This window comes from Lepidochelys olivacea (genome assembly GCF_965140295.1).
Source record: "Lepidochelys olivacea isolate rLepOli2 genome assembly, chromosome: 2".
Classification (NCBI taxonomy): domain Eukaryota; kingdom Metazoa; phylum Chordata; order Testudines; family Cheloniidae; genus Lepidochelys; species Lepidochelys olivacea.
Window position 1 is genome coordinate 83,992,463 of NC_140412.1, and position 12,626 is coordinate 84,005,088.

General features: G+C 39.9%; 1 protein-coding gene across 2 annotated transcripts in view; it reads left to right on the forward strand.

Moving 5' to 3' along the window:
- Positions 1 to 12,626, forward strand: part of USP14 (ubiquitin specific peptidase 14) — a 35,946-nt gene that overhangs the window by 16,680 nt on the left and 6,640 nt on the right. For both annotated transcript variants that reach the window (XM_084619813.1, XM_084619814.1), the window contains exons 6-12: positions 2,199 to 2,257; positions 4,253 to 4,383; positions 4,758 to 4,838; positions 5,759 to 5,838; positions 8,229 to 8,343; positions 11,621 to 11,686; positions 12,031 to 12,123. In XM_084619813.1, coding sequence (XP_084475939.1) covers positions 2,199 to 2,257; positions 4,253 to 4,383; positions 4,758 to 4,838; positions 5,759 to 5,838; positions 8,229 to 8,343; positions 11,621 to 11,686; positions 12,031 to 12,123 — 625 coding nt within the window. The remainder of the gene's footprint in view (positions 1 to 2,198; positions 2,258 to 4,252; positions 4,384 to 4,757; positions 4,839 to 5,758; positions 5,839 to 8,228; positions 8,344 to 11,620; positions 11,687 to 12,030; positions 12,124 to 12,626) is intronic.

Genomic DNA, 12,626 nt, shown 5'->3' on the forward strand with positions numbered 1-12,626 from the left:
TGGTTTCACTTCACATCAGCGATCCCATTGAGGTATCCAGGAGCATCATCCCCCTTTAGCTTCTCATGGTTGATGTACGGCTTTCTGATGAAAGGGATACTGTCCCTGGTCCTCCCTGACATGAATTTTTGTGGAAGCCAGGTCCAAGGTTGAAGTAAGAGAATCACAGATCCCTCTTCCTATCTTGGAGGAGCCTATTTCCTCAGAGTTCTTCCTCTACATACTAAAGTAAGGTCTCATTAGGAAGAGAAATCTGATATAGGAGTAGCAGGAGAGGCTCCCATTCTTGCCCAGCAGTGAGTGAAGCAGCAGCATCACCGGACGGAAAATATGTACCTGACCTACTCCTTCTTTTCTTAAAGAAAGATCTGTTCCATCCATTACTTCTCTCTGAGTGGAGCAAGGAAGAAGGGGTGCCCACCAGCTCTATAAATTTTATTCAGACTTTATCTTAAGAGCATAAGAACTACTATACTGGGTCAGACCATGGTCCATCTTGCCAAGTATCCTGTCTCCAGCAGTGGCCTATACCAGAGTTTCAGGCGCAATGTACAGGACAGGGCAGTTATCAAGTGATCCATCCTTGTCTTGCTCTCCCAGCTTCTGGTAGTCAGAGGTTTAGGGTTGCCTCAATCTTGGGTTTCAGTTGCTGATCATCTTGGCTAATAGCCATTGATGGACCTATCCTCTGTGAATTTAGGGGGGGAGGGATAGCTCAGTGGTTTGAGCGTTGGCCTGCTAAACCCAGGGTTGTGAGTTCAATCCTTGAGGGGGCCATTTAGGGATCTGGGGCAAAAATCGGGGATTGGTCCTGCTTTGAGCAGGGGGTTGGACTAGATGACCTCCTGAGGTCCCTTCCAACCCTGATATTCTATGATCTATGAATTTATCTAGTTATTTTTTTAACCCAGTTATACTTTTGGCTATCACAACATCTCATGGCAATGATCTTTTGTTTGTATTGAACCTGCTGCCTATTAATTTCATTGGGTGACCCCTATTTTTTGTATTGTATCTCTCCTCATAGAAGTCATTCTATACCCTTGATCATCTTTGCCTTTCTCTGAACTTTTTCCAGTTCTTCTAAATACTTTTTGAGATGGGGTGACCAGAACTGGACACGCTATTCAAGTTGTGGGCACACCATGATTTATAGTAGCATTATGATATTTTCTGTCTTCTTTTCTATCCTTTTCCTATAGTTCATAACATACTGTTAGCCTTTTCAAACACTGCACGTTGAGCGGAAGTTTTCAGAGAACTCTCCACAGTGACTCTAAATATCTTAATCTCATAAGATGGAGGAAGTTGCATTCGATACTTCAGAAATTTCTAAGGAGTAACTCCTGCATGTGCTCCCCCTTTCCTGTGCTTTTCTAAAATACATTCTCCTCCTTGGTAGAAATCATGATTGGACACACCAGAAATGTGCCCCATTTTGTTCCATACTCTTGGTGCACGCTTCCCCCGCCCCCCCCTAGCTGGCTGGGAACATGCTTGGGGACATGAACTCCTTTTGGTTACTTACTCTCTTGTCCCCATTCCCTTCCCCTTGCCACACTGCATTGTTTCATAAGAGGGAGATGTGTGACCATAGCTACCAGAACTAGTGATCTCCGCTCAGCTTTCATCTGCTTTTACCACTGAGTGTGACTATTCCTCCCCACCTTGACTCAAATCATTTTAGGAGGTAGCTGTTGCTCCCATGTGAAGCAGTAGAAACCTGTGGTTAGACAAGTGTTCAGCCTTACTTTTCATGTGCTAAGCAAGGAAAGGCTCCTCTTCCAAGAAACAGGAAGAGAAGGGGGGACAGAATTAAATGGAAGTAGAGTGTATGCAAAATCACATAGAATTAAAGTAATCAAATTTTTAATAAGATTTTTTTTTCATTTACTCTTAAGCAAAAGTGATTTGAGGGATGCCAGCCTTTCCTTTGCTTCAGCGTGATTATAGTAGAAATGATGGTTTGGGGTGGGTGTCAAAGCACTAGAGGATGAATGCTGCCAGGCGGTAAATACTTGGATTACATCAAGTTCAGTGAATCTACTCAGAATCCTTTTTCAGAATGTTTTTAAATGTCTATCTGACCATTTTATCCACTCCCCTCTTTTGTGAATTAAAAACCTGGTGTTTGTTTTTAAAAATTTATTTTATATGATTTAGTTTAATTGCATGCAAATTATCTGAATCTCTTTTAGGTATGCCGGTGCCTTGAGAGCTTCAGGAGAAATGGCCTCTGCTCAGTATATTACTGCAGGTCGGTATTTGGATTAGAACAGAGTGTTTTTGCTATTATTTGCTGGAGTCCAGGATTGTTATTGCAAGTCTTTAATGTGTGTTTTTCTTTGGAGTTTATGCCTTAGGAACTCCAGAGCACTGAGGGGTTCATTTTAACCTTTACCACCTAATGTACTTCTAAGGACTAGACTAATCTAGCATACTTTTCTGCACCTTCCAAAACTTACTCCAACAAAGGTATATTTGGAGTAGTGTGGATTACCCACCTGAAACTAGGCACAATCTAGCCTTAAATGTAAAGCATTAGCCCTTATTTCTTAAGTGTGGTTTAAAGTAATTGGGACTTTGTAAAGCACTCCTCTCCATCATTTGAGGTGAACACTTCCCATGTAAACATCTGAGTCGACAGTTCTTGTTTTTCACTTAATAGTAGGTTATAACTGTACTTCTGGAACTCACCATGCCAGTGACACTACATTCAATAGATGTTATTGGTCTTGCAACACCACTGGAGTAATATTGACTGCTATCCTCAATATGCCATAATCCTTACCCTAAACTTCATAATAGCATCATATATTTAATCTCCAAAGGGAAAGTAACATTTTATTTTGGTGGTGGTGATGGTGGTCTGGGTAGCAGGAGCTCACAAAGGCCCAGTATCTCTGAGCTCTAACTAGAACTCTAGTTAGACCCTTTACATTTGAACAAGGGTACTACTTGTCCACTTTGTTTTCTTTTTTTACTCTATTTCATTGCCCCACTAAGATGCTGGGCCAGCACACTGGGATTTCTACCAGTCCATTTAAGGAAAAACAAAACAAAATAAGAAGGAAAGGTCCAGTTTGTGGGTATGCCTGCTGATCGAATTTTGGGGTGGTAAGTTCAATGGTTACTCTATACAACCATGCCTGCCCCTTCCCCTCTCACTGCCTCTACTTTGTGTCCCTTATTATTTTATTTTGAGGTGACAACGTTGCTTCTGAGGAGTCTAATACATTGATAAGTAAATCCTTAGTTAACTCGTTGGTGCTGGGCTGGTCAGGAGCTCCTGCATGACACACACGCATTTTTTAATGCCTGTGTCATATTGAGATAATGCCTCTTGGAGTCAGTGTTTGAGATGTTGGATCACAGGGACAGGAAGAAACTGGCCATAAAATTTAGGTTTTTTTGTTATAAAATAACATTAGCTATATCCATTGGTATAAAAGCTTCATGCCTCGGTCTCCTTACCTGTAAAGCCTACATCACAGGCTGTTGTGAGCAGCAGTCAGTGTCTGTAAAGCGTTTGGAAACTTGAAGTTCTGTATAATGGATACATTTTTAGAAATAAGATTCATATATGCAGCTAGGAATGGAAGGAAAGGGGGGGGGTGTTTATGTTGCCACTCAACATATTCTTAATCAGCATCATCCACTACACTGCAAATAGCTTTGAACTTTCTGCACTAGTGTACATTGACTTGCTTTTCCTGGGTGCGAAGTTTAAGTATTCTCTGAAGAATTTTAAGTGTGGAAAAATCAAGTTTAGATTTGGTCCTATCAGCAATAAGTGACACTTAAGTCACTGTGGCTTTCAGTTATAGAAAGTGGATCTTAACCTGAACACCTTTTGTTTTTAGGTATAGACATGTTACAAAGACATTGTGCTTCAGGAGTGTGTTAAATAGTTTTTGGTGAATGACATTTCTATTTGTGGACTGTTAGTGAGGAGCCAGCTTCAAGTGGCATCAAAGGGCAAGGCACTATGTGCCTATCTTTCATATCTGGGTCATTTGCTATGCCTGCGTAATCATGTTTGCAGGCACATTTTGCATCTATTGTACCTACTGTGAAACAACTGGGCCCTTTGGTGAAAAGTTCTAATTTGACACTGTTAAATAAGTGTTCCCTTTGGATATTGTTGCCTTCTTGCTGTTCATTTTAACTACTAGTTTGCTGTAGTATTTTTAAGAGGATTTTTTTACATTTAATTTTTTTATTTTCAAAACTCACTTGCTTTATTTTTAAGCTCTTAGAGATTTGTTTGATTCCATGGATAAAACGTCCTCCAGCATCCCACCCATCATTCTCCTGCAGTTTTTACACATGGCCTTCCCACAATTTGCAGAGAAAGGTGATCAAGGCCAATATCTCCAACAGGTAAAGACTTTCACTTAACTTCCGATATATTATACAGTGTCCAAGGAATACATTTCTGGAAAAGATGTATTTATCAAATAACTTATTCTGTCATAGAATACAGTTGCAAAACATTAACTCAACAGAAAATTACTACTTCTAGCTATTGAAGTCCAAATATTATTCTGTAGCCTTTTGTATTCCAAAAGCTAGATGTTTTTTTGTAGGGTGTAGAGAAAAAGTTGCATGAAGAGTCAAACACCAGCTCAGCTTACTCAGATTACAAATTTCATGTTATCAGGGGATTGATAGTAGTTTCATAAGAGTACATACCTAAAATCATAAATGCAAATTACTGGTATCTAGTCAAATTTCAATATTCTGTTTTTTCATAGGATGCCAATGAATGCTGGGTACAAATGATGAGGGTACTACAGCAAAAGCTGGAAGGGATAGAAGGTGATGCTCTTATGGAGGTAATAGACATCATCTTGTATTATTCTTTGATTCTGACTATAGATGAGGCTATAATACAGTATTCATGACTGATATTCTTATTGGGGGGTACATCAATAAATAGTTGAACAAATTTCATTAGGTTGGAGCACTACCAAGTTCTCCCTAGGTTATATTTATAGTCTAATAAATGAAATTGCCTCATGATGTTGAGAGCCAGTGCAAGGCCCTCCATGCCACTTAAATCGCACATTGGGGTGCCTATGCTATGGAAGGAGTTTCCATGTTGGCCCTACATAAGCCAGTGTGGAAGACCACAAGATCCGTGCTTATGTGAGTCCAGTCACCCTAACATTCTATTAATTTTATATGATGTTGGCTGTTTCTAAAAAGCATTATTGTGGTTTGGGATTCAGAGAAGGATGTCAGCAGGAATGCTGCAGCAAACAGGATTAGCTTAGTCAATTCACCGAGAACTTTATTTTCTCCAGGGTAAGGGTGAAACTTCCCCCCAAGTGTAGCTTTAAAAAAAATACTTTGTGGAGTGTCTTGGTTTACAAAGATCAGTGATAAAACAGTTTTGTTTATAGTTTAAAAAGTATTATAGAGAACTCTACCTTTCAGTGAAAAATAAAGTGGTGCTGTTTTTAATAAAGACATTTGCTGTTTCTTGCCAGTATTATGGTCTAAAGAGACTGCTTTCACAGTAATTAAATGCTAATGTTGGTGTCTAGTCTAAATCTTTTTCACTCTGATAGGGAGACTAAGCAGATGAAATTTCAACATACCTAGTTTTCTTATGTAACCATAGGTATGTGTTCTTTTTGAATGAATAGGCATTCATGAACTATCTTTTAAAAGTACTTAATTGTTGTCTGCATGGAAGAGATGGTGTTTTTGTTTGCTACTTAAAATTATAATAAGAAAACCTGTTTTGCAGACTGACTCTGGAGCTTCAGCAGCAGCTTCTAAAAAGAAGAGTTTAGTTGATCAGTTCTTCAGCATTGAATTTGAAACAACGTATCCTAAGGATTTTAAGGTCTAAAGAGCAGTAGTGATTTAGTAACTCATAGTGGGGAGGGGATTTCACACATAAGGGATAACAAAAATGAAAAACTTAACCCAGAAGAGGCTAGAGAGAGAAGATACTTGGGGAAAAGATACATCTGTATTGTAGAAGTACATAAAAGCACATCACAAAAATTAGAATAAGCAGTAATGGGAAAAATGGTACCTTTGGAAACTTTTTTAAAAACAAAACTTAAATATACAATGGTTCTTCTCTAGAAACTAATAGCATTTGAAATTCTTTGCCTCAGGAAATGCTGAAAGTCTACTTTTACATGGATACCAACGATATCGTAATACAAAAGGGACTAGATGGCCACGCATTTAATTGCTAATTTGAGGGTTGCTGATGTTCTTAGTCTACTCCACGTTTTATACATTGCTATCCCTTTCCTGAGGAATTTCGTCAAATGCAATAAATATATAACAAATAAATCTCACACCAGCAGGTGACTAGGAAGTGGATTCATCATACAATTTTCAAAGAGTAGGGTTTTTTATAGAAAAATAATTTGTTTTGGGAGGTGGATCAAGATTGACATGCTCCATGGAAGTGGCATTTCAGGCATAGTGTACTATTCTTGATCACCTACCCATAATGAAATTGAGTGCATGCCATATTTGGGCCTGTGGAGTATTTTTTTTTTTTTTCTTTCCCCTGGACATATGGGGAAGGACCTAAGGCAGTTTTTAATATTTTGCTTTTCTAAGTTGTTGAGGGGGAAATATCTGTTAAGATTAGGGTAGTAATCTTATATAACTTTCTTGATGCAGAGTCAGGTGTTAGATCTTTTTGGAGCAAGAGGGCCATGCTTTTCTGCTTTCATACCATGGACCTCATTTCAGTTTCTGAGCCTGTAAACTGTGGGTGGAGGAACAGAATGAGTATGATAGGAGAATAGATACATAGGTCAGTGGCATGATGAAATGAGTCCACAGAAAGTTTGGGGTGTAGGTTGGAGAATGGGGAGAACGTAGTAATGGAAGGGTATGTGGAACAGAGATGAAGGTGTAGGAAAGGGAAAAATTAGCTGATAGGGAGACTAGGAGGTGCATGGTGAAAGGAACTGCAAATGAGGAAAGCCTGGACATAAGTGGTCCACTATCAACTAGGTCACCTGATAGGAAGAACAGTGAAAGGAGGGGATGGATAAAACTACAGAAGAGGAAGTGATGGGGAGACTAGTTATAGAATTAGGGAAGAAAGAAAGGCAGTTGAGATAGAAAGGGAGAAGGTATGGAAGGGGATGTATACCATCTTTAAGGATACGATTTAGTCATGGCAGTCACTGATTCAGTGACTTTACCAGATGTCCCTGACCTTCAGCTGTCAGCAGCTGAAGGCGGGACTGTGTGCCCCCTCTGAAGCTTCGGCTGGCGTTGCAGCCACGATTACTGCTCTTCTCCCTCCTCCCCCTTGGCCCCCCAAAATAATGGCTGGGGCCAGGGCCATGTGCCCCTCCTCGGGGCTGTGCCCAGTGACTGCAGCCAAGGCCATGTGCCCCTGCTCTGCAGCCTCTGGGCCGGAACCATGGCTGTGCGCTCTCTACTTCCCACTCTCTCCCCTTCCCTCCCCCCCCACAAACTGTGTCTGGTGCTGAAGCCAAAGCTGTGCCCCCTCCCCACCCATGGCAGTGGGACTTGTTCTGTCATATCCCCTCTCTCCTCCAAATGGGGCTCCAGTCATCATTCCTTTTCCCTCCCTAGCCTTGCCCCCCAGTTATTTTTAGTAAAGTCACAGACTCCTGTGAACTTTTGTTTGTCTGCAACTTTTAGTAAAAATATCCATGATAAAATCTTAACCTTAACCATGATAAAATACCTATCAGTTTTCAAAGAGAAGGCTGTTCAGTGGTCTAAAGAAGTGGGGGGAGCCTGGGAGATAGCAGATGTAGAAGAACTTAGGGCAGTTGTCTCTACTCCACTCAGCCACTGTTCGTGGAGTGTAATATTGAAGCTGATCCCAGGATTTGATACTGGCAAACTAAATAGAGCAGTAAAATGGCCTTTGCAAGGCTAAGTGTCAACAAAACGTGTATTGTGAGCTGTTGCTGTTTCCATGGACTAACACTCTAGCCATTAGACTGGTTAAAGCAGAGAAAAGTGGGTGGGGATTTATTTAACAGAAGGGCTTTTCATTGTTCCAAATCTTAGTAGTTTCTTTCTGATATTAAAACCACATTTATGTAAAAATTAAGCCTTTTAAAGGGGTGAATAAAAATGCTGCCTAATCAGGAGTTTCAGATTGTATTAACTGATTTAGTATTCCATTGATCCTACTCGTGTAAATAGAGCAATAGTTCAGCTCTTAGGGTGTGATGGTTTTCCTTAATTGCATGAAGCATGAAATGTACAGAAGCAGAAGAGGAGGAAGTAACTAAAGGAAAAGAGAATCAGCTTCAACTTAGCTGCTTTATTAATCAAGAAGTCAAATATCTTTTTACAGGACTTAAATTGGTGAGTAGTATTAAATATCTTGTTTGATTTACATTCTAAATTACCTATATCAGTGCCCTTGGCTATCAGAGACAATATTTGACAGCAAGCTTCACTTCCCAACTGTAAAAGGTAGCTGACCTTTTTGAGTAGAATATGGCAAGAGGAAAAGGGGGGATGAATTGCATATTAACCAAAAAAACTGGAGCACTAGCTGGAACCTGACGTAGTGCAGCCAGAGATTGATTTCTAATTCCAGCTCTCTTCAGGTAAATCTATTGATCATGCTTAGGGCTCTGTGTCTGTCACAGAGGTCATGGAAGTCACGGATTCTGCGACCTCCATGACTTCTGAAGTGACTACTTTGGCAGACCCCAGGGCTGCCCCTGGGGCCAGTTACTCAGGCGGCCCTGGAGGCAGCAACACCGGCCGCTGCTGGAGTGACTCTGCAGCTAGCCGCTAGGGTGGCCCCAGGGTCAGCTGCACCGGTGTTGCTCTGGTGGCCCTGGGCAGCTGGCCCTGGGGGCTGCCTGAGCAGCAGCCAAGACGGCTGGTTCAGTGGCCAGGGCAGCCGCTGGCCCCCAGAGGGTTCTCCGTGCCCCCTGTCGGCAATCCTAGTGGCAGCAGGCCCCCTGGGGCTTGCCCCCTCCCCCCAGCAGCAACCTGAGCGGTAGCGGGCCCCCTGGGGTTTCCGCGCCACCCCCAACCAGCAAAGACAGGAGCAGCAGCAGCGGGCGGCCTGGGGTCCCCCCACCCCGGATTCAATCAGGGGTATTTATGGTATAAGTCATGGAGAGGTCACTGGCTGTGATTTTTTTTTTTTCTTGTCCGGGACCTGTCCATGACTTTTACTAAAAATACCCATGATTAAATTGTAGCCTTAATCATGCTGAATTGTGCTCCCAAACTATCATAGGGTTTAGATAAATATTCTCCTTTGAACTGAGACGAAAAAACAAATGACTTAAACGCTTGGAGCATGTCTTTCCAGGAATAAGGCCAAGTACTTTGTACAATTGAGAGAAACATGTAGGTAGCACCATTCGTAATTGCGGATATGTTTATCAAGTCGGCCATTGTTGAATTTGCTACCACCTACAGAAAGATGCTGGTTTGGCTGTTGGTGAAAGAGCTGTCATACCAAGCAGGAGCAGAAGCATACTGACGGGCAGAGCAAGCAGAATGCCAAATCTGAGAACTCTTTCTACACAGATGGTGTAGGGGAATGCTAAGCTGAGAAACCTAGAAGCAAGGGAGAGGAAGGAGTATCTGTTAACTCTCCCTGCTTCCTCAGCAGCCAAACTATTAGATTTTTTTCTTCCACTTCACTCATCCAGTGGCAACTGCTAGAACGGTTAGTGTACTGTCAGCAATAAATTCTGAGGCAAACAAATTTACAGCAGCATAAAGTAGAGGAACATTTAAAAGTGAGTTATTAAACTCCTGCAAAAATTGCGGGGCTTTCCTGTGAATTTGAGCCTAACATGCGATGATATATGCATGGCCTAGATTACCACTAGGTGTCGTATTTGTATAAAATAATAGTACTTTAAGAGTTGTTTACATTTTATAAATTATTTCCACAAGAGTTCACTGTTGTTTGTGAGAGAAATAGTGTATATGGGGTAAGAAACCTTAGATAAATTTTTAAAATATTACATGGGTTTCATCTAAATAGAAGTAGAGTAAGTAAATTTCTCCAACTAGAAAAATCAAAGGTAAGGCTGAGAATCTTCTCTTTTTGGGACAAGCCACCTGAGGGAAGACTGACCTTCCAGAATTCCCCAAACTTGTAAACTTGGGGAGAGAAATTCATGACATCAACAACCAGGCCAGTCTAGCCTTTTACTAGTCTTAAGGAGGTCCATGACCAAGAAATGCTGTGCCAGCAGAACATCGCTGTCTGGCTTCTGAACTGCAATTCCAGCTCCTGCTCTGAGAGCCAGAAGACTGAACTGAAGAATTTGCAAAAAAACCCATTACCTTAAGTGTCATATTTTTCTTTTTTGTTTTGTTTTTATTGTCTGGAGACATCCCAGTCTATTTTAGCCTTTTTGTTTTGAGGGTGTGTGCAGTGTGCATGCGTAAAGTCCACACGAGGAAGGCACCAGAAGGAGCTCTGAATACTTGCAAATAAAACTGTTCACTAAAGTGTGTTTAAAAATCCTGAAAGGCTTGAAATTTCCATCTGTAATTTCTGGTAAATAAGAGTGGTGAAACTTATGTTTATAATACACGTTAACAGACTCCTTTGATGATAACTCTGATGGGGGTGGCAGAAAGAAAAGTAGCTGCTACAAAGAACTGAATTCTAAGAAGATAGATTTATAATTAGCTCTGAGGTTGTGCTCTAGACATTAGATGGTTTTGGTTTCAGTATTAATCAGCTCCAAGTTATAAATCTAATTGACTTTGGTTACAAATCCCAACTAATCAATTTTACCAAACAACCAGCAATCTCCTTAGAATCCTCTGTAAAATGTGTAAGTATTGACTGGTTTTTTGATATTTGATTATTTAACTACATGATTTTAACCCCAGTCCAATATTGAGACTAATGTATTGATTTAATAGTTAATATTGCTTTATTCTGTAGTTTACTATTAGTAATAGCTTAGCTTTGGTGATATATTTTCTTGATCTTATTTTTAAGTGTTTGTTAAACTTTTATACAAAGATATACTTAATCACATTTTTTTTAATAATCATGGTTCCTAAACCTTTAAGAACCTAGATGGATACCAGGTGGTTAATCTGAATGTTTTATCAGCTCCCCCTAATTAGTCTTTGGTTTTCATGTTACTTGGTTTTGTTTGGATCTTACATTTATGTTTTCTACCAATGTGTTTCTAAATAATTCAAACAGTGTTCTAAGATAAGTCTGTTACTCAGTTCAGGGTTATACTCCTCTTTTGTTAATTACACTGATATAATAGTAATACTGTAAATATTTTAATTGCTTCTATCTAAAATCTCTCACTGCACAACTAGTTTATAGCATGTAATTTTCTAATGGGGGAAAAAAGCTTGATGATAGCAGATAATTGTATGGTATCTTTAAGTTAAGCATCACAAATGTTTATGGCACTGAAGAAAAACATGGTCCTTGTGCAGAGCGTTCTCATATTCTGAGCTCTTCTAAAATATCAAGCTGTAGCAACCAGGTAGAAGAGTACGCTTGGTGGAATAAGGACTGGGGTTAAGATTGTATATGTTCCATACAACTGCTTTGGTTTTTATGTTGTATAGGTGTCCATTATTAGTTCAGTGCTAATATTATCACTAATTTCTTTCACAGCGTCTTCAAGAGGAAATCACAAAACTTTCTCCAACATTGCAAAGAAATGCTCTGTACATCAAATCTGTGAGTAGTAATCAGTCATCACTATTCTTGTAATCTTATTAACTTCATCATGTTGACAAGAATTTTTTGGCTCAAAACACTAAGTTGCTGTTGGAAAAGAATGTGGTGAACCTTTGCAGATTTCCAGAACCAAGAAGTGTAAAAATCTGAGCAATTTATTACTTTATTTAATCCAGAGGCTCCAATCAAGATGTAGCACTTTTGTGCTAGGTGTTGCACAAAGACATAGGAAGACCCAAGTCCCTCCAAGAAGAGCCTACAATCTAAGACAAAAATGCTAAATGTCTAAATTCTCTGTGAAAATCTGAAGTATAATGGATCCCTCTAAATATTTTCTTATTTAGTCCAAGATTAGTCGTTTGCCTGCCTACCTGACTATTCAGATGGTTCGATTTTTTTACAAAGAGAAGGAATCAGTGAATGCCAAAGTTCTTAAGGTCAGTAGCAATCTTCATCAACATTATATTGAAGTTTAGAGTTTTTATACACTTGGAGATCAGAATTTTATTCTAGTTCATTAACACTTACAGATACTATTCGGTTGAAGTGTGTTTGCTCTCAAATTACTCCTTATATAGACAGAACATAATTCCAAAAGCATACAGTATTTTTGAATAAAGAAATATATTGAAACTGTCAGAGAAACTACATTGTCAAATTAAATGTTGTTTTTTCTGCATGGGACTGAAGTTAAATTGCCCTGATGCTATTAAGCATTTTTTACCCTGTCTTTCTCCATTAGTTCAGAGGAGGATGTCACATTTGCCACTTTGTGACTATCCTGTCTGGGGTGAGGGCTCTTGCTTTCAGCTTACTCCCCTATCAACACTCTGAGGGGAGAACTTCCAAACTTAGTGGGCCTCTTATCTTTGACTGACTGCTTCATTTGTAGTGTTCAGGCAGCAGGGATGCTTAGATTACTTCCTGACTGTCAGACAGG